Here is an 18,884-nt window from a genome sequence, read left to right on the forward strand (position 1 = left end):
CTCTCCAGTGTTTTTGATAGGATGAGTGCTGCATTTTGTCAAAGGCTTTTTCAGCATCTATTGAGATAATCATGTGATTTCTGTTAGGTTTGTTATTGATATAGTCAATTATATTAACAGTTTTCCTAATATTGACCAACCTTGCATTCCTGGGATAAATCCTGCTTGGTCATAGTGCATTATCCTAGTGATAATTTGAAGTAATTGCTTTGCCAAGATTTTATTTAAGATTTTTGCATCCATATTCATCAGGGAAATTGGTCTATAATTTTCTTTCTCTGTTTTGACTCTTACTGACGTAGCACCATAATGGTGTCATAGAAGGAATCAGGCAGCGTTCTGTCTTCACCTAATTTTCCAAAGAGTTTATATAGAATTGGAACCCATTGTTTCTTAAATGCTTGATAGAATTCACTTGTGAATCCATCTGGCCCTGTATATTTTTTTAGGGAGTTCAGTGTTAGCTTGTTGAATCTCTTTTTCTCATATATAGTTATTTAGGTATTTAATTTCCTCTTCATTTAACCTGGACAACTTATATTTTTGTACCTATTCATTCACTTTACTTAGATTACCAAATTTATTGGCATACAGTGGGACAAAATAATTCTTAATTATTATATTAATTTCCTCCCCATTGGTTATGAGTTCACCTTTTTCATTTATGCTACTTGTAATTTGGTTTTTTCTTTCTTTTTTTTAAATCAAATTAACCAAAGGTTTATCAATTTTATTGTTTTTTTTCATAAAACTAACTCTTGGTTTTATTTATTAGTTCAGTAGTTTTCTTCCTTTCAATTTTATTAATTTCTCATTTAATTTTTAGAATTTCTAATTTGGTATTTATTTGGGGGGGGTTAATTTGTTCTTTCATTTTTTTTTAGTTGCATGTTTAGTTTTGTCTCTTCCTTCCCAATTCTAATTCCTTCGATTTCTTTTTCTTCTCTAATTGCTGATGCTAACATTTCTAATACAATATTGAATAGTAGTGGTGATAATGGACACCCTTGTTTCACCACTGATCTTATTGGGAATGCCTCTAGCCTCTCCCCATTGAGTATAATGCTTGTTGATGGTTTCAGATAGATACTGCTAATTATTTTAAGGAACAGTCCATTTATTCCTACACACTCTAGTGTTTTTAATAGGAATGGATGCTGTAATTTTCTTTCTCTGTTTTAACTCTTCCTGGTTTAGGTATCAGCATCATATTCGTTTCATAGAAAGAGTTAGGCAGAGTTCCATCTTTCCCTATTTTTTCCAAAGACTTTATATAGAATTGGAACCAATTGTTCCTTAAATGTTTGGTAGAATCCACTTGTGAATCCATCAGGCCCTGGAGATTTTTTTTTTAGGGAGTTCAATGATGGCTTGTTGAATTTCGTTTTCTGAGATAGGGTTGTTTAGGTATTTAATCTCTTCTTCATTTAACCTGGGAAACTTATATTTTTGTAAATATTCATCCATTTCACTTAGATTATCAAATTTATTGGCATAGAGTTGGGCAAAATAATTTCGAATTATTACTTTAATTTCCTCCTCATTGGTGGTGAGTTCACCTTTTTCATTTATGATACTAGCTATTTGGTTTTCTTCTTTCTTTTTTTTAATCAAATCGACCAGAGGTTTATCAATTTTATTGGTTTTTTCATAATACCAACTTTTGGTTTTACTTATTAATTCAATAGTTTTTTTTTGCTTTCAATTTTATTAATTTCTCCTTTAATTTTTAGAATTTCTAATTTGGTACTTAATTGGGGATTTTTGATTTGTTCTTTCTCTAATTTTTTTAGTTGCATGTTTAGTTCATTGATTTCCTCTTTCTCCAATTTATTCATATAATCATTTAGAGCTATAATATATCCCCTGAGAGTTGTTTTGAATGAATCCCATAGGTTTTGTTATGTTGTTTCATTATTATCATTATCTAGGATAAAATGGTTAATTCTTTCCATAATTTGTTTTTTGGTCCACTCATTTTTTAAAACGAGGTTATTCAGTTTCCAATTTGTTCTGGGTCTATATCTCCTTGGCCCAATATTGCATATGACTTTTATTGCATTGTGATCTGAGAAAGATGTATTCACTATTTCTGCCCTTCTGCAGTTGATCATTAGGTTTTTATGTCCTAGTACATGGTCAATTTTTGTATAAGTTCCATGTACTGCAGAGAAAAAGGTATATTCCTTTCTATCCCCATTCAGTTTCCTCCATAAATCTACCATATCTAATTTTTCTAACAATCTATTCCCCTCCCTAATTTCTTTCTTGTTTGTTTTATGATTTGATTTATCTAGATCTGAGAGTGGGAGGTTGAGGTCTCCCACTAGTAGAGTTTTGCTGTCTATGTCTTCCTGTAATTCTTTCAGCTTCTCCTCTAAGAATTTGGATGCTGTCCCACTGGGTTTATATATTCAATATTGAAATGACTTTATTGTCTATGGTACCTTTTAGGAGGATATAATTTCCTTCCTTATCTCTTTTAACGCTATCTATTTTTGCTGCTGCTTTGTCTGAGATAAGGATTGCTACCCCTTCTTTTTTTACTTCAGCTGAAGCAAAATATATTTTGCTCCAACCTTTTACCTTTACTCTATATGTATCTCTCCGCTTCAAATGAGTTTCTTGTAAGCAGCATATTTTAGGATTCTGGTTTTTAATCCACTCTGCTATTTGCTTATGTTTTAAGGGAGAGTTCATCCCATTCACATTCAAGGTTATGATTACTAATTCTTTATTGCCCTCTGTGCTATCTTCCCTCTGTTTGTATTTTCCCCCTTTCCCCCCCTTTTATCCATATTCCCCAATCTTTTGTTTTTGAATACTACCCCCTTCAGTGTGTTTGCCCTCCTATATCACACCCTCCCCTTTCTTTCCCCTTTCCCTTTTTCCCTTTTCCCTTCCCTTCCTTTTATTATTTCCCCTTATTTCCCCCATTCTCCTTCCCTTTCTCCGTCCCCCCTCCCCCTTTTCCCCTTTTAATACTTGAAAGGTTAGATGTTTTATAAGTTAACTGAGTATGTGTAGGTTGAATTTAAGCCAAGTCTGATGAGAAGAAGATTCAGGTTTTTCTCCTCTGCTCCCTTCTTCCCCACTATTACCATAGGTTTTTTGTACCTCTTAGTGTAATGAGTTTTACCCCATTCAATCCCCTCCCTCCTCCCATCTCTTTCCTGTCCCCCCTTTTAGGGGGGTAGTGTTTTTTTTTATCATTCTATCTAAGTCATAGAAAATTCTGAGTGTCTGTCCTGTCTATTTCTGTATATTCTATCGAACAGAGTCAAAATTCCTAAGAGTTATTAGAGTCTTTCTCCCAAATGGGGTTAAAGCCAGTTACATCCCATTAGATACTAGTCTCATGGATAGGTCATGAATGTCCATCATTTCTGGCTAGGTGTATTCTCTCTGTTAGAGTTACATTTCTCAAGATTTATGAGAATCTTTTTTTTTTACCCCCATGCTGGGATATAGCCAGTTTCAACTAACTTACTGGATTGCATTTTTTTTCTTTTACCACCCCCCCTTTTTTTACCTTTTCATGTGTCTCTTGAACCTCCTGTTTGATGTCCAAATTTTCTGTTTAGCTCTGGTCTTTTCATCAGAAATTTTTCAAATTCTTCCCTTTCGTTAAATGTCCATCTTTTTCCCTAGAAAAGAAGGTTCAGCTTTGCAGGAAAGTAGATTCTTGGCTGCATTCCAAGCTCCCGTGCTCTTCGAAATATCACGTTCCAGGCTCTTCGATCCCTTAATGTTGATGCAGCCAGGTCCTGAGTGATCCTTACTGTGGCTCCTTGATATTTAAATTGTTTCATTCTGGCTGCTTGTAGGATTTTCTCTTTTATCTAATAGTTCTGCAGTTTGGCCACAACATTCCATGGTGTTTTCATTTTAGGATCTTTTTCTGGTGGGAATCGCTGTACTCTTTCAATAACTACTTTGCCCTCCGATTCCATGATATCAGGGCAGTTTTCCATCACTAGATCCTGTAATATTAAGTCCAGGCTTTTTTTCTCTTCAATATTTTCAGGAAGTCCTATAATTTTCAAGTTGCCCCTTCTCGATCTATTCTCAAGGTCAGTGGTTTTGTTGATGAGGTATTTTACATTTGCTTCTATTTTTTCTATTTTTTGATTTTGTTTAACTGACTCTTGCTGTCTCATGGAATCATTAGTTTCTGTAGACTCCATTATTTTTTGAGGGGAGGAGTTTTCTTCATTAACCTTTTGCAAGTCCTTTTCCAATTGGTCAATTCTACTTTTGAAAGAGCTTTCCATTTGACCAATTGAGGTTTTGAGAGAATTAATTTCTTTTTGCATTTGCTCATTTGAGGATCTGAGAGAATTATTCTCATTTTCTAATTGTCCAATAGATGATCTGAGAGATTTATTCTCCTTTTGTGTTTGTCCAATTGTACTTTCTAAGGTTTTGTTTTCTTGTTGCAAGGTATTGTCTCTCCTTCCTTATTTCTTCAAGGAAGTCTTTCTGTGCTGGAGACCAGATTGTATTCTCCTCAGAGGTTCCAGGTCTCTCTGAGTTGGGGTCTTTCCCTTCCAGGAATTTTTCTATGGATCCACCTTTCCGTTGACCCTTCTTCATTATGCTAAGACCTTGAGTTGGGGGGGAGGGGGCTGGTTCACCTGGGCTTGGGATGGCTAAAGGCTTTCCTGAGTGCAGTTTCTCTGGCTGGCCAGTAGGAGGTGTTGGTTCCTTTCTCTGGAGTGTCTGTGACCTGGGTTGAGAGGCCTTCTCCCTTTGCCCAAAGGGAGGAGTTGGAACTATTGAATTCTTTTGCCTTCAATCAATGGTGGGCTTTACCCTGGCCTGAGGTCATTCCTCAGCTGGGCTGGTTCTTCTGCTCACACACCTGGGCCTGAGGCAGAAGTAGTTTGCAATTGTTTGTTTGGAAGGAGGCCTCAGTGCAATGGAGGCGTGGACTCGGAGTTTCTCAGACCGGAGGAGCCCAGGGATGGCATCTGCAGCTCTCCTGTACCAGACCTCTCCCCGCAGCCCCATCCCCAAGCTCCAGGGGGACAGCACCAACACCAGTGCTTCTGCTTCCCGGTGGACCCAAGCCCCTTTCATCCAGCCCCACGGCTGATCCAGCAGGTCCCACTCTCCGGCCCTCAGACTCCCGGTTCCAATTCAGCTGTTAATCTGGCTGATCTGGGGCTGATCCTCCCTCTGAGCCCAGACTCACCCGCCTGAATTCTACCAAAGCTGCTGCAGGAGACAAATCCTGAGGTAGATGTTCTTTCTCCTGGCTTTTCTTTCTTGGTTTTGTGAGTCGGATTTCTTTTAAGAGGTTTGTTTCATGTGATAGATGGGGAAGAGATCAGGAGACTTTAGAACTGTGCCTGTCTTCTCTCCACCATCTTGGCCGGAAGTCTCCAACTTTGTTTTTTTAAGACAGTGAAAGTTGCCATCAAACTTGCACTAGTTAGCCTCAGGTGCATACATGAAGGAATCCCTCTATTTAGATTGTGTTGGTGATTCCAAGAAGTTTAGCAAGGCTGTGCTGGTGAATGGCTGATAATGACCTCTCTGAAAAATAGTGTGTCACCAAACACATTTAGGTTTAATCCATACTATTAACATTTTCTCTATCACCTTTTTTTTTAAGTCTAGGAACCAACAAAACAATCAAGTGCCCTGATTTGTAGCACTTGCCAATTTCTGAAGTGTGAATGTTCACATTGAAAATTTTTAGCAATTGCTTCTCCAATGTGGCTCCAGCACACACCTGACTTTCCAATATTAAGAAGTCTATGGGGGTGGCTAGGTGGCGCAGTGTGGATAGAGCATTGGACCTGGAGTCAGGAGTACCTGAGTTCAAATCCAGCCTCAGACACAATAATTACCTGTTTGGCCTTGGGCAAGCCACTTAAATCCATTTGCCTCACAGAAACCTAAAACAAACAAACAAATAAACGAAAAAGAAGTTTATGGCCCTCCCTCCAAGGTTTAGCATCCTTACCAAATCCTGCAGTGAAATATTTCATAGTGGCTGATAATCAACTTGGCCTTAGATAATGAGTTATATTATAAAACCTATCTGTCAGGATTTGGGTGGCAGGGTAAAGGGAAGCGTTGGTCCCTGGGGACAGTAATAGAATACAGTTCAGTTTGATGGATACACACAAAATCCATAAAATTGCCTTTAGTTCCTCTGGCCAGGCCTGGACACATGGAGGCAAATACTGAGATGTCTTTTAAAATCCACCATAGAATCATAGGAGCAAAGATTTAGAGCTAGAGGGGATACTGTCACCATCAAGTCCAATCCCTTTATTTTATATCTGAGGACCATGGAGGTTAAATGACATGCTGAAGTCAAATAGGAAGTGAATGGCAACAGGAGGGTTTGAATGCAGGTCCTCTCTACATTTCTCTTGAAAATGGGTCCCACAAATGACGTCTCTTAGTCTAAATCATTTAAATCTGAGATAAGTTCTTGGTTGTCATAAAAATGAACAATCCCTGCCCTCAAGGAGGCAACATCTTACTGGGAGGACAGGAGGCAGGATGATCCTGTGGAACTAACACTGACTTTGGAGTAAGAAAGCTTGGGATTTGAATCCTCAATTTGCCATTTATTTCCTATTTGACCTTGAACAAATCATGGAACATCTCTGAGCCTCAGTTTCTCTATCTGTAAAATGAGAAGGCTGAACTAGATGGTTCTCTAAAGTTCCTTCTAAGCTTAAATCTATTATTCTATTAAATATGTGATTTCCAGCCTCTCTGACACTCAGTTTCTTAGCCTATTTTAGATTACTGAGGCACTTCTATATAACATAGTCAACTAATGCAACTTCTTTTTCTAGACATCCCCCTAGTTCCTAATTTCTCATTGTATTCCAAGCTTCCACAAGACAAAAATTACTTTCTTTGTAATATATATAGTTTACATTCATTTTCACCAAAAAGTAAAACTCATTAAAAGATAGTGGGCCAAAAAACATTAAAAAAACAAAGACAAAAACATAAACAAAAGACAGTGGGCCATAAGTAAAGCAGCTAATTTTGAAAGAACTTTAGTTGATTAAGCAATCAATTATTATCAGAACTATTAAGTAGGTGAGTGTAACTAAGGTTTTCCCTAAAGCATTGAAACATAGAGGGCTCTGACAATATGTGTACTCACCAACAGCCTAGAAACAGGTGAGCTTAGCAACCAATTTGTTGTTGTTCAGGCATGTACAACTTTGCATGACCCCATTTAGAATTTTCTTGGCAAAGATGCTGAAGTGGTTTGCCATTTTCCTCTCCAGATCATTTTAGAGATGAAGAAAATGAGAATAACAGGGTAAAATGACTTGTCCAGGATCACATAGCTATTAAGTATCTAAAGTCAAATTTGAACTCAGAAAGATGAGTCTTCCTGACTTCAGATCTGGCTCTATATCCATTGAGCTACCTAGCTGGCCTAGCATCTACTTATCAAAAATAATTAGTTAAAATAGGAAACTAAATAGGTGCAAGCCCAAGTAAGTCCTTCCCTGGCCTAGTCCTATCTGGACACTCTCAGCCTCCTTGTCAGTTGATGGTGTCCCAGAGTCTCCAACCCAGGAAAATTTGTTAGGGATGGGGGACAGAGCTATTCCAAGATCTCTCTACCTATCATTAGGGTGGTATCCAAATTCTTTGTCTGTCATCATCTTCCCTTTCTCCCAAGGCCAATTTCTATCAATTGTGGAACTACTTCCAACAACTACTTGCTGCCTTTCACCTCTTGTGATGTCAAATCCTTTGGGCTGATATCAGTAAAAACCCCTATCAGGAAACAAGGAATGACCAAAGGCAAATAAACTCCTGCTTTCCTGTGTTAGGCTGTTCTTAACCTGGGATCCATGGACCATACCACCCTCTAAAGGATCTGTGCATTTATTTCAGAAGGTCCATTAATTTGGATGGGAAAAAAGCTACATTCCTTATTTTCACTAACCACTAACTGAAGTTTTTAGCATTTTCTTTGATTATCAATTATTTTTTTAAAAACTATTCTGAGAAAGGGTCCATAATGCTTCACCAGACTGCCAAAAGGGATCCATGAAGAGGACAGTAATGTTTAACTGGTAAATATTTAACAACTTGCCCCCCTGCCCCAAAAAAGTGCTTTTCATATACTTTTAAGTTAAATCTATATTATTAGTGTATTTTCTATCACAATCTTAATTATAGACAATTTATAAAACAATATAGCTCAATGATGATTGTTTTATTTGGACCTTTAATTTTTGTCATGTGGACAATTGATGTATAAATGACCGCCACTGATATAAATTTTATAGATAACTCTTCTGTAAACTGTTTTAGAGAGAGATGCCTGGAATACTAAAAACCCATGAAAATACAAATGGTATATGTCACAGGCAAAATTTAAATGAGACATTTCCCAACTCCAAGGCAAATCTTCTCACACTTAACTACCTCCCTTAGAGAGCAATGTAGTGAGTTAAAATTATTGATTTTCAAAACAATAACATCACTAAAACAATCTCCCTTTATTAGGTTTTTAGGCCTTGAGCCATGTTTTTTTCTGCATTCAGACAAATATTGTTTAATCAATTAGTCATGTCCAACTCTTGATGATCCCATTTGGGGTTTTCTTGGAAAAGTTATTGGAGTGATTTGTCATTTCCTTCTCCAGCTCATTTTACAGATGAGGTAACAGATTTAGGTAACAGACTTGCCCAGGGTCATATAGTTATAGTTAATAAGTTAATAGTTAATAAGTTAATAGTTAATAAGTGTCTGAGACCAGACTTGAATTCAGGAAGTTGAATCTTCCTGACCCCAGTTCCAGGACGTTATCTACTGTGTCACCTAATTGCCCTTTCTAGACAGGTATTATTTGCTAGTGTGGAGATTGGCCATTGCAAATAGGCTTGTTTCTGTACAAGTGCCTTAATATAGACCTAGACACTGGGAAGGAAAACAATTAGGTGACAACAGTTAAGTCAACAAGGATTTATTAAATACCTAAAGTGCTAAACACTACATATACAAAGAAAGACAAAATTAGTCTGTGCCTTTGAGAACTCACAAACTTATATGTGTCACATGTAAACAATTATGTATAAAAATATACTGGAAATATTAGAAATAATATCAGAAGAAGATTAACATTAAGGAAGAATGGGAAAGTATTGAAAGCAATGGTTTTCAGGAGGTTTTTTGGATTCACTTCAGGGATATAAGATAAGTCTAGAGGGGTTAACTATAGTTTACAGCAATATTGTAGAAATCATCTTCAAATGAACAGAGAAGATTATGGGATTCTAGGCTGGCAATGAAGGTTGTCTATGTCCCCTAAGTGTTCTAATACTAAGGAGTAGCTACATAACAATAAGGTATAGCCATAAAATGATGAAACTAATTCTCTTCTGTGGTTTATGAACCAGCCCTGGAAGCAGTTTCTAGAAACAACATTCCAAGGATGCTTTGAACAATAATAGCATGAAAATTGGGGCATTGGAATAGTGTACTGGGTGTGGAGTTAGGAAGACCTGAGTTCAAATCCACCCTCAGATGCGTACAAATTGTGTGATCCTGGGCAAGTCACTTAGCCTTTGTCTGTCTCAGCTTCCAAAGTGGATAAACATAACACCTACTTCCCAGGATTGTTGTGAGGATAAAATGAGATAAAATTTGTGAAGTGTTTTACAAGATTCAAAATTCTATATAAATGCTGGCTATAATTAAGGAGTTGACAATTGTTCAGCTATATGGATTTTTCTATGTTTGACTTTTTTTAAGTCCCTTTTCTTTGTAGTTGTATTTGCCTTATCCTGGTAATTTAGCTAACATTCTCAGCTTTGAATAAATTCAACTTGAATTATGATAAAGAGAAAGTCAGGGACTTGGGAGTATGAGCCAATGACCATTCATAAACCAATAAACTCTGCTTGCTGGGGCTTTGCTATAGCGTTTTCCTTAAATGGACTTTGCCTACCCAATCTTAGAAGAAGGATAAGTTAAAATTCTGAAGAATGGGAGCACCATCAAATTCACTTCCCTCCATCTGCAGAGCACCAGTTCCATCACAAGTGGGCTATTCTGTCAGATCCAGATGACATCTCAGCTGGGCTGAAGGGCTATGTCAAGTGTGACATTGCTGTGGTGGGCAAGGGAGACAATATCAAGACCCCCCACAAGGCCAACGAAACAGAAGAAGATGACATTGAAGGGTGAGGTCTCCCATGTTATCCCAATCCCAGGGTTTCCTTGATTCCATCTCTTCCTTTCCTGCCTCTGATCCAGCAAAAAATATATTTTACCCTAGAGTGGCAGCCCCATTTGATCCTGGGGTGTCTGCCTGTCTTACCTTCCATGATATCCTATCTACTTCAATAGTCCCAGATAGTCATTGTATGTTCCGAGGCTCCACAAAGATATAGTCCTTTTTTTAGAACCTCAACCAGTTTCTCAGAGGCAGCCTGTGGCATGTACTACTTCTCTTCCTCATTCTAGGCTTCCTTTTCTACTTGAGTAGAAATAGAAGAGGGCGATAGGGAAGAACACATGGGCCTGGGGGATTTTTTTAATTCCCTATCTTTCCATAGATAGAAGGCAAAAACATGAAGGCAATCAGAAATATAGAGGGCAGCTTTTTGGCATACAGTTATCTATATCTGAGAACAATGAAGGAAACGAGTAGGAATGACAGAGACTAAAACATTTCTGGGTCAAAGAATCTGGAACAAAATAGAATAAAGATACAGGTCTTAGTAGAGGGGAAAAGGGGAACCTGGCTGTAATACCCTCAGCTGGATGTGCCGGCAGGAACTTACTGCTTCCTGAGGGGGTGCCCGCAGAGCGCCAGTGGGCCCGTTTCTATGTGAAGATATACCGGGCAGAGGGGCTGCCCCGCATGAACACAAGCCTCATGGCCAACGTGAAAAAGGCATTCATTGGTGAAAACAAGGACCTCGTTGACCCCTACGTTCAAGTCTTCTTTGCTGGCCAAAAGGTACTCATAGGTGCTAGGGGGTGCTCAGAATGTCAGTAGTCCAGTCAGTTAATAAACATTTATTAAGCATTTACTATGTGCCTTCTATTTCACTAAATAATATGAATACAAAGAAAGGCAAAAACAGGGTCCCCTGCCTTCAAGAAGCTCCTAGTCTAATGGAGGGGACAAGATGCAAACCACTATGAGTACATAAGTTGTATACAGTGACATATAGAGGTAACTGCAGAAAGGAAACCTCAGAAGGAAGGCCAAGAGTTGGGGGTGGGGGGAGATGGGAAATAGAAATTTGAAGCTTTGAGGATTTAGGTCTAGCAAGAAACCTAGTGTTAGAGCAAGGCAGATAGGAAACGGGTCTCATCTTTCACTTCCTAGACTTGGAACTCTCTCTAGAATAAAAATCCTTAACCCAAAGTCCATGAACTTGGTAGATATAGGCATAGATCTAGATATGGGTACAGATATAGGTATAGGTATAAGTAGAAATATAGGTGTAAATAGAGATGGAATAGAGATAGAAATGATAGAGACAGGGATAGATGTAGATGTAAATAGAGATAGAGATAATAGATAGAGAAAGATGTAGATGAAGCTAGAGAAGATGGAGATAGATATATAGATAGGTGCAGATATTGATATAGATGTAGATAAATATATAGAGATCATAAAGACAGATATAAAGAGATAGATATAGATGTAGATAATGATATGTAATGAAGATAGATATAAACAGAGGTAGATATAGATGCTGATGTAGATAATGAAATAGAGATAGTTGTAGATGTAGATGTAGATAAAGGTATAGCTGTAGATAGAGGTGTAGCTATAGCTGGAGAGAGAGAGGATATAGAGACAGATGTAGATGTAGGTATATTTTAATAACCATGTTTCAATATAATTCATTTCCTCTGTAACTCTATACATTTATTGAGTTATAATGCATTTACTTATGCATTTAAAAACATTATTCTAAGAAGGGTCCATGGCTTTCATCAGATTGCCAAAGATAGCCACTAAACCTAAAAAGGTTTAAAAATTCCTGTTCTAGACTTGGAACTGAGATGCAATACAATCAAGAGTTTAAGAGCCTGGAGAAATGAGAAGAGCAGGAGGAAGGGAGATTGGAAGAGAGAGGATCCAAACAGATAAAAACCCACAGGACAGATTATGAACACCCCTGACATTCAATTAAATTCAAGAAGAACATATTAAGTTGCTACTCTGTGCCAGGCAATGTGTCAGATGCTAGGAATACAGAGTTACAATAACAAGGAAACAGTCCCTGCTGGTCATGACAAAGACCTCGAAACACCAGAGGAGTTAGATTCCCTAACTTCAAAGAATAGGGAGATCACAGTAGTGAGAGATAAAACTTAGGGAGAGGAAGGAAGTTTAAATGAGTTATATATTCTCTCTCCTATCCCAATCCATCATCATTCTCCCATCTGGGCAGGGAAAGACATCTGTGCAGAAGAGCAGCTATGAGCCTTTGTGGAATGAACAAATCGTCTTCACAGACCTGTTTCCTCCACTCTGCAAACGCATGAAGGTGCAGATCCGGGACTCAGATAAGGTCAATGATGTAGCAATTGGCACCCATTTCATTGACCTGAGAAAGATTTCCAATGATGGAGACAAAGGTCAGTGGCAAAGACTGGGAGAGGTTGATGGCAAATAAGGAACAGGAAGAAGAGAAGTAGATGAAACCCCTGAGGTAGATAAGAAGTCACATCCAAGAGTTCTTGTATCAATTAGTAGGGTGGATTTCTTATGGTGAAAAGGTTATGTAATATAAGTCACACAATTTGCATGTAGAAGGAGTTTATAAGATAATAGCAGATCCTGATTCACTAAAAAATTAAATAAGTAGATAGATAGATGAATGGATGAATAAATAACTAATTTTAAAATCAATAAAGAAGAAAAACCAATGTTGAGAAGTCAAGGAATGGAGTGATTTTCAAGGTACTCAATTGACTGAAACCCACCTAACTACTCCCAACTCGTACTCTTCTGCAATCCAGATAACAAGGATGGCAAGGAGAATGCTCTTGAAAGACAAATTGGACTAGATGACCCTCAGCTCTCCCAATTCTAAGATTCCTTTGTTCTCTGAGGACACCTTAGAAAATACTGACCCCATTTTGCCATTCCCAGTTTATCTTTATCTTGTAGAATTTAGGGATCCAGACCAATGATTTCTTTGGGGAAATTATATATGAGAAAACTATTATCTTATAAGCTCCTTCTACATGCAAATTGTGTGACTTATATTACATAATTTTACAGAGCTGTCTGGAGGCAGAGGTTACATGATTTGCCCCAGGTCCTTCAGCAAGTATGTGTCAGAGGCAGGACCTGAATCCAGGTCCTTCCTGACTCATAATGTATCAAATTTTTAGCTTATCCTTCAGAATGTAAGTTCCTTGAGGGCAGGACTCAAATTCCATTAGCCTATTGCCATAAAGCAGAGAGCTTTACCAAATACTCAGCTTGAACCCCCAACCTTGACTCTGCCTGGTTTCCCAAAGAGAATAGATATATCCAGGAAAGTTATTTAATATATGAAAACTCCAAATCTCACCCCTTCTAAGTCAGCCAACCAACAAACCAAATCAACCAATCCACAAGTCTTTAAGTACCTAATATGTACCAGGCTTATTTTGTCATAAGAATATGTATCTAGAGCTAAAGGGGATCATAGGATAATAGATTCCAGGTTGGAAGGCCCAGAAAAGTTAAGTGATCTGCCCCAAATAGCAAATGGCAAGGCTGGAATTTGAACCTAGATCCTTAGACTCCAGGATCAGTGCTCTTCCCATTTTATCACTGTCTGTACACCTTCTTCACAAAGAATAACTCCCCTTCCTAGGTGAACTCTTCTCCTATGCACGGAAGTCAAAGGATGCTAAGGAGTTGGAAGGATGAAGTTATGGGGAGAATAGCAAGCCCACCCTAGCTTAGGTTTGCTTTCCAACTGGGCTTTATGGAAGGTTTCCCTTCCTACTCTTCTCCAAAACCTTTCTTCCCCTATTTCAGGCTTCTTGCCCACTTTGGGCCCAGCCTGGGTGAATATGTATGGTTCTACTAGAAACTACACCCTATTAGATGAGCACCAGGATCTGAATGAGGGGCTGGGTGAAGGCGTCTCTTTCCGAGCCCGCCTGATGCTGGGTCTAGCTGTGGAAATACTGGACACTTCTAACCCTGAGCTCACCAGCTCCACCGAGGTGCAGGTGGAACAAGCCAATCCTGTTTCTGATGTGAGTCTAGTTTCTTGGTCATGCCTCTAGGTTAGAACTCCATCATATCCTAAAGTCTCACTGCATTTAGCCCCATCCCAACCAAATCTCACACCTTTCATGTCCTAGAGATGAGACTTTACCCATTCAGCAACCCAAGCTCTCCATCTTGTACATCTTAGCTTAGCAAGATCAGTTTCATTCCATTTTGTCCAAGACTAGCAGAGTATCAATTTCCAAGGGTCACCCTTTCTAAAGCCCCAGTCCCTTGATTCTTACCAGGATTTCCTGAACAAAAACTAGAATCCCTTTACCAGATGACAATTCCATATCCTGAACTTTGTCTATCCTCTGCCCAAAAGTCATTGAGAATACAGCTCATCTTAATAAAGTGGTGGTTAGATGCCGACAAATCCAAATGGGAGTTTCTCATCAGAACTCCTGAACCCCATTTTTCCAGTCAATGGTGTCTCATTAACTATAGCTAATGTCTGTTGTCCTGGAGAAAGAATTCAGCCCCCAAACTCTATAAACCTTGGAGGTCAAGGTAGGAACTTCAGAACCCTGTCTACCAAGTTTTAAAGGGAAATATACCCAGTGCGAAGGTTCTGCCCATAAAAAGTTAGAGGAGATATTCTGGTCCCACAACTTCTCTGTCTAGTCTGTGATTCAATGATCCCTCACCCTATCTCCTCACTAGAGCTGCACAGGGAAAATGGAAGAATTCTTTCTCTTTGGGGCCTTCCTGGAAGCCTCCATGATTGACCGGAAGAATGGAGACAAACCTGTCACCTTTGAAGTCACCATAGGTCAGCACAGCATCATGGTTGGAATCAATAACTCCTGACCCCTTGTCATTCTGTCTTCTTCCCTCCCTTTACATACACTTATATAGCACATAAATATGTGCATTCTCCAGAGAGCTGAGTCCTCACTTGAACACCAGTAATGAAAAGGATTTCTCCTTTAAAAAAACATTGAAGTCCCACTCAAATAATAGAAACAGTTCAGACCTTCAGGATGGGCTTCTGGGAAGAATCTGATATGATACTAGTTTTGGGGAGTGAAGAAGAAAGTAAGTTAGAAAAGGGAAGAAAAAATAGAGGGAAGAGAGAAGAAAAAGCAGACTCAGATTCTTATTCAATGTTACTCCGCTACTTCCAAACCAGTGAAACCACTCACCCAGATTCCCTTTTTCCCTCTCCCCTCATCCCCTCAGCTCTCTCTTTCTCTCTCCCCACTAAATCCCAAAGGGGTAAACAGCTTGGAGGGTGGGAACCTTGGTCTGGATTGATGATAATCATTGATGGAACAATTTTAGTACCTTCTCTTCCCCTCACATGAAGGACACAGTCACAGTGTCCTCATTCTACTTCCAGGAAACTATGGCAACCAGGTAGATGGGATGTCTCGACCACAACGTCCAAAGAAGAAGGAGGGTGGAGATGAGGAAGAAGTGGATCTGATCCAAAATTCCAGTGATGATGAAGGAGATGAGGGTGGAGATCTAGTATCTGTCTCTTCCACACCTCCAATGCGGCCCCAAATCACAGATAGGTAAAGGCCTAGAACAAGGGAGTAGAAAGGAAATGAAGAGATTAGAAGAGAGCTACGTAGTAGTGGTGGGAAAGGACCCTTCTTAACAGTCAGTAGCCAACTCCCTGTCTTCTGTATATTAGCCCATTCACACTCTAGTTTCTGACCTATCTATCCCACATCCTGCCTTCACCCTGCTTCTTACTGGCATGGCAGATTAGACCATTCTACCTCCCTTCCATGCTTCCTCTCAGTCTCCTCCCCAACTCATCCCCTTATTTCTGTCCCCAGGAACTACTTCCATCTGCCCTACTTGGATCGCAAACCCTGTATCTACATCAAAAGCTGGTGGCAGGACCAGCGTCGTCGCCTCTACAATGCTAATATCATGGACCGCATTGCAGACAAGCTGGTAAGTGCCCTTGGTGGGAGGCAGGAAAGGAAACTCAAAGGGGAGTAGAAAGACCAATGTGATAGGAGATCTAAGTTCTAGTCCTAATTCACTGGAAGATCTTGGTCAAATCTCCACTTTTGTCTTAATCTATAAAATGATAGGTTTGGACTAGATGGTTTCCAAGTCTTTGAGCTCTGAAATTCTTTGATCTTTCTGAAATACCCTTACTAAAATAGCCTAATTACAGCATTCTAATACAACCATGACAGAGATGGCAGGACAGATCACTGAATTCACAGAAATGTCTCTAGTTCCATCCTATAGCAAGAAGAAAGTATTAAATGGAGAGGAATTTGGGACTGGTAGAGGGAGACCATCCTATCATGGTAGTCTCAGATATCAGAACAATGGAAAACCTCAACAGGGAAGGGAGTTCAGTCAATGCTATTCTAGAACTCAAAAAAAACTAGCTTAAGGTCCATAATTTTGATTCATTCACTTGAAAAAACAAAACACTTCCCAACTTATCTTGCCATCTAGTCCCAAAATGAGGAAAGGTACAAATATTATAACATAAATCTCTTGTGCTTTTCTCCCCCAAAACCCTTCTCCCAGGAGGAGGGTCTGAATGATGTACAGGAGATGATCAAGACAGAGAAGTCTTACCCAGAGCGTCGGCTCCGAGGTGTTCTGGAGGAACTCAGCTGTGGCTGCTAGTGAGACAAAGATTAGGGGGAGAGGGGTACATTTTGGGGTGAGGGATGAGGAGGGGGAAGAGGAAAGGGAAATGGAAATGAGGTAGGGAAGTCAAGGGAAGAGGAACAGGAAAAGGACTGGTAGGAGTAGGCATAGGAACAGAGGACAAGGCTGGGCAACATAAAGATGGAATGAGGCATGGAAAGACCAACAGTGAGACATCCATGTACACCTAAGATAGACATGGATAGTAAAAGTGGAATGAGCTCTGAGAAAGTTCATTCAGACCCAGGTTGTGGCTTTGTCTCTCGCAGTCGATTTCTCTCACTTGCTGACAAGGACCAGAGCCAATCTTCTAAGACAAGACTTGACAGAGAGAGACTCAAATCATGCATGAGGGAACTGGTGAGGGCATGAAGTTGTCTAAATTTGGGGGAAGGGAGAAGGTGGAGTGGAGCATGAGCAGCTAATTGGGGGGGGGGGGTCTGAGGAGGGGGGAAATGGGAAGCCATAGGAGAAAAGTTAAGAAGGGACTGGTTCTGGCAACTGGTCAGGATGTTAAAAAAAAAAAAAAAAGAAAGAAAATAGAAAAGAAAAAAAGAAATGCTGAGGGAATTAGACCCAGGGAAGGAGAAACTAATGATGGGGGGGGGAGATAGGCTGCAAATGTAAGGGTGTCAGACCCCAACTAGGGGCAGCAGGATCAAGGAAGCATTCTGTTCATTTCTGGGATTCTCAAAGCTGCCCCTTCCTAGGATCAGTCCTACAGAACTCACTATGAGGCAGCTTTAATTTTACCCAAACTCCCACTCCAGATTCTTCCTGAGCTCTTTCCCATTGTACCTATCCCCCTCCCTGGCCTCTGGGGCCCCTCTGGGCCTCTGCCCATCTTTTGCCACACACAGGAGAGCATGGGACAGCAGGCAAAGGCTCTTCGGGCTCAGGTGAAGAGGCACACTGTGCGAGACAAGCTGAAGCTGGTACAGAACTTCCTCCAGAAGCTTCGATTTCTGGCAGATGAGGTAAAGGATCTGGGGGTCCATCAGACAAGTATTGAAAGTATTCCTAACCCAACACTGCCCTGCTCTAGGTCCTGAACAAGGTATGGGGGGTCAGATCCAACAACTGTCATTCCCTTCTTCTATGAAGGGTCATAATGGGATAAATGAAAGACTTTGCATTCAAATTGTATGACCTTGGGTAAGTTAACTAACATGGACCTTAGTTTCCTCATCTCAAAATAAGGAAATTGGATTAATGGCCTCTAAGAAAACTTTTTTTTTAAGATCTTTGCAAGGCAAATGGTGTTAAGTGGCTTTCCCAAGGCCACACAGATAATTATTAAGTGTTGGAGGTCTGATTTGAACTCAGGTACTCCTGACTCCAGGGCCAGTGCTCTATGCACTGCGCCACCTAGCTGCCCCTAAGGAAACTTTCAACTTCAAAACTGATCCTATGAAGCCAGAGAGCCTATAGTCAAATGGGAAAGATAAGACATACATGGTATCAGAAGTAACAAAACTAATATTTCTTAACCAAACATTTAGACATTCACATGAATATATAGATATATATTTATATATACATATATATAATATATTTTCTTGAACATTATTGCTTTCAAAGTAGTCTTCTGAGGATGATCAATCAGGAAGCAGATTCTGGGCAGAAAGGGAATTCTGGCATTCATCCCCTAGACTTCTCCTGAACTGCGATGTTTCTTCTTTTCATTTTCTTTTTGCTTGACTGTGTTACTTCACTGACCAGTTTGCCCAAAATGTTTCTTTTTTTCTTTTTTCCACTTTTTTTGTATAACAAATTTATTTTACTTTCAAACATGCAACAACTCAAACAAGCATTTCTATAATATAATACAATAAAAAAGATGATTGCATATAAAATTGCAAATCTACCACATACAACTTGCCATTCCCTTTTTCTTCCCCTTCCCATCTTCTACCTTAGAGATGGCTACCAGGCTACCATTAGACATAAATAGGAGAGAGAGAGAGAGAGAGAGAGAGAGAGAGAGAGACAGACAGAC

The 18,884-nt window shown here is 39.5% G+C and overlaps 1 protein-coding gene across 1 annotated transcript in view; it reads left to right on the forward strand.

Annotated features, from left to right (window-relative positions):
• OTOF (otoferlin) overlaps positions 1-18,884 on the forward strand; it is a 178,847-nt gene that overhangs the window by 125,805 nt on the left and 34,158 nt on the right. The window contains exons 14-23 of the mRNA XM_074188236.1: positions 10,031-10,190; positions 10,786-10,972; positions 12,426-12,612; positions 14,012-14,235; positions 14,915-15,023; positions 15,594-15,771; positions 16,042-16,162; positions 16,760-16,860; positions 17,155-17,245; positions 17,746-17,862. Coding sequence (XP_074044337.1) covers positions 10,031-10,190; positions 10,786-10,972; positions 12,426-12,612; positions 14,012-14,235; positions 14,915-15,023; positions 15,594-15,771; positions 16,042-16,162; positions 16,760-16,860; positions 17,155-17,245; positions 17,746-17,862 — 1,475 coding nt within the window. The remainder of the gene's footprint in view (positions 1-10,030; positions 10,191-10,785; positions 10,973-12,425; positions 12,613-14,011; positions 14,236-14,914; positions 15,024-15,593; positions 15,772-16,041; positions 16,163-16,759; positions 16,861-17,154; positions 17,246-17,745; positions 17,863-18,884) is intronic.

This window comes from Macrotis lagotis, chromosome 1 (genome assembly GCF_037893015.1).
Source record: "Macrotis lagotis isolate mMagLag1 chromosome 1, bilby.v1.9.chrom.fasta, whole genome shotgun sequence".
In the NCBI taxonomy this organism is placed as follows: Eukaryota; Metazoa; Chordata; class Mammalia; order Peramelemorphia; family Peramelidae; genus Macrotis; species Macrotis lagotis.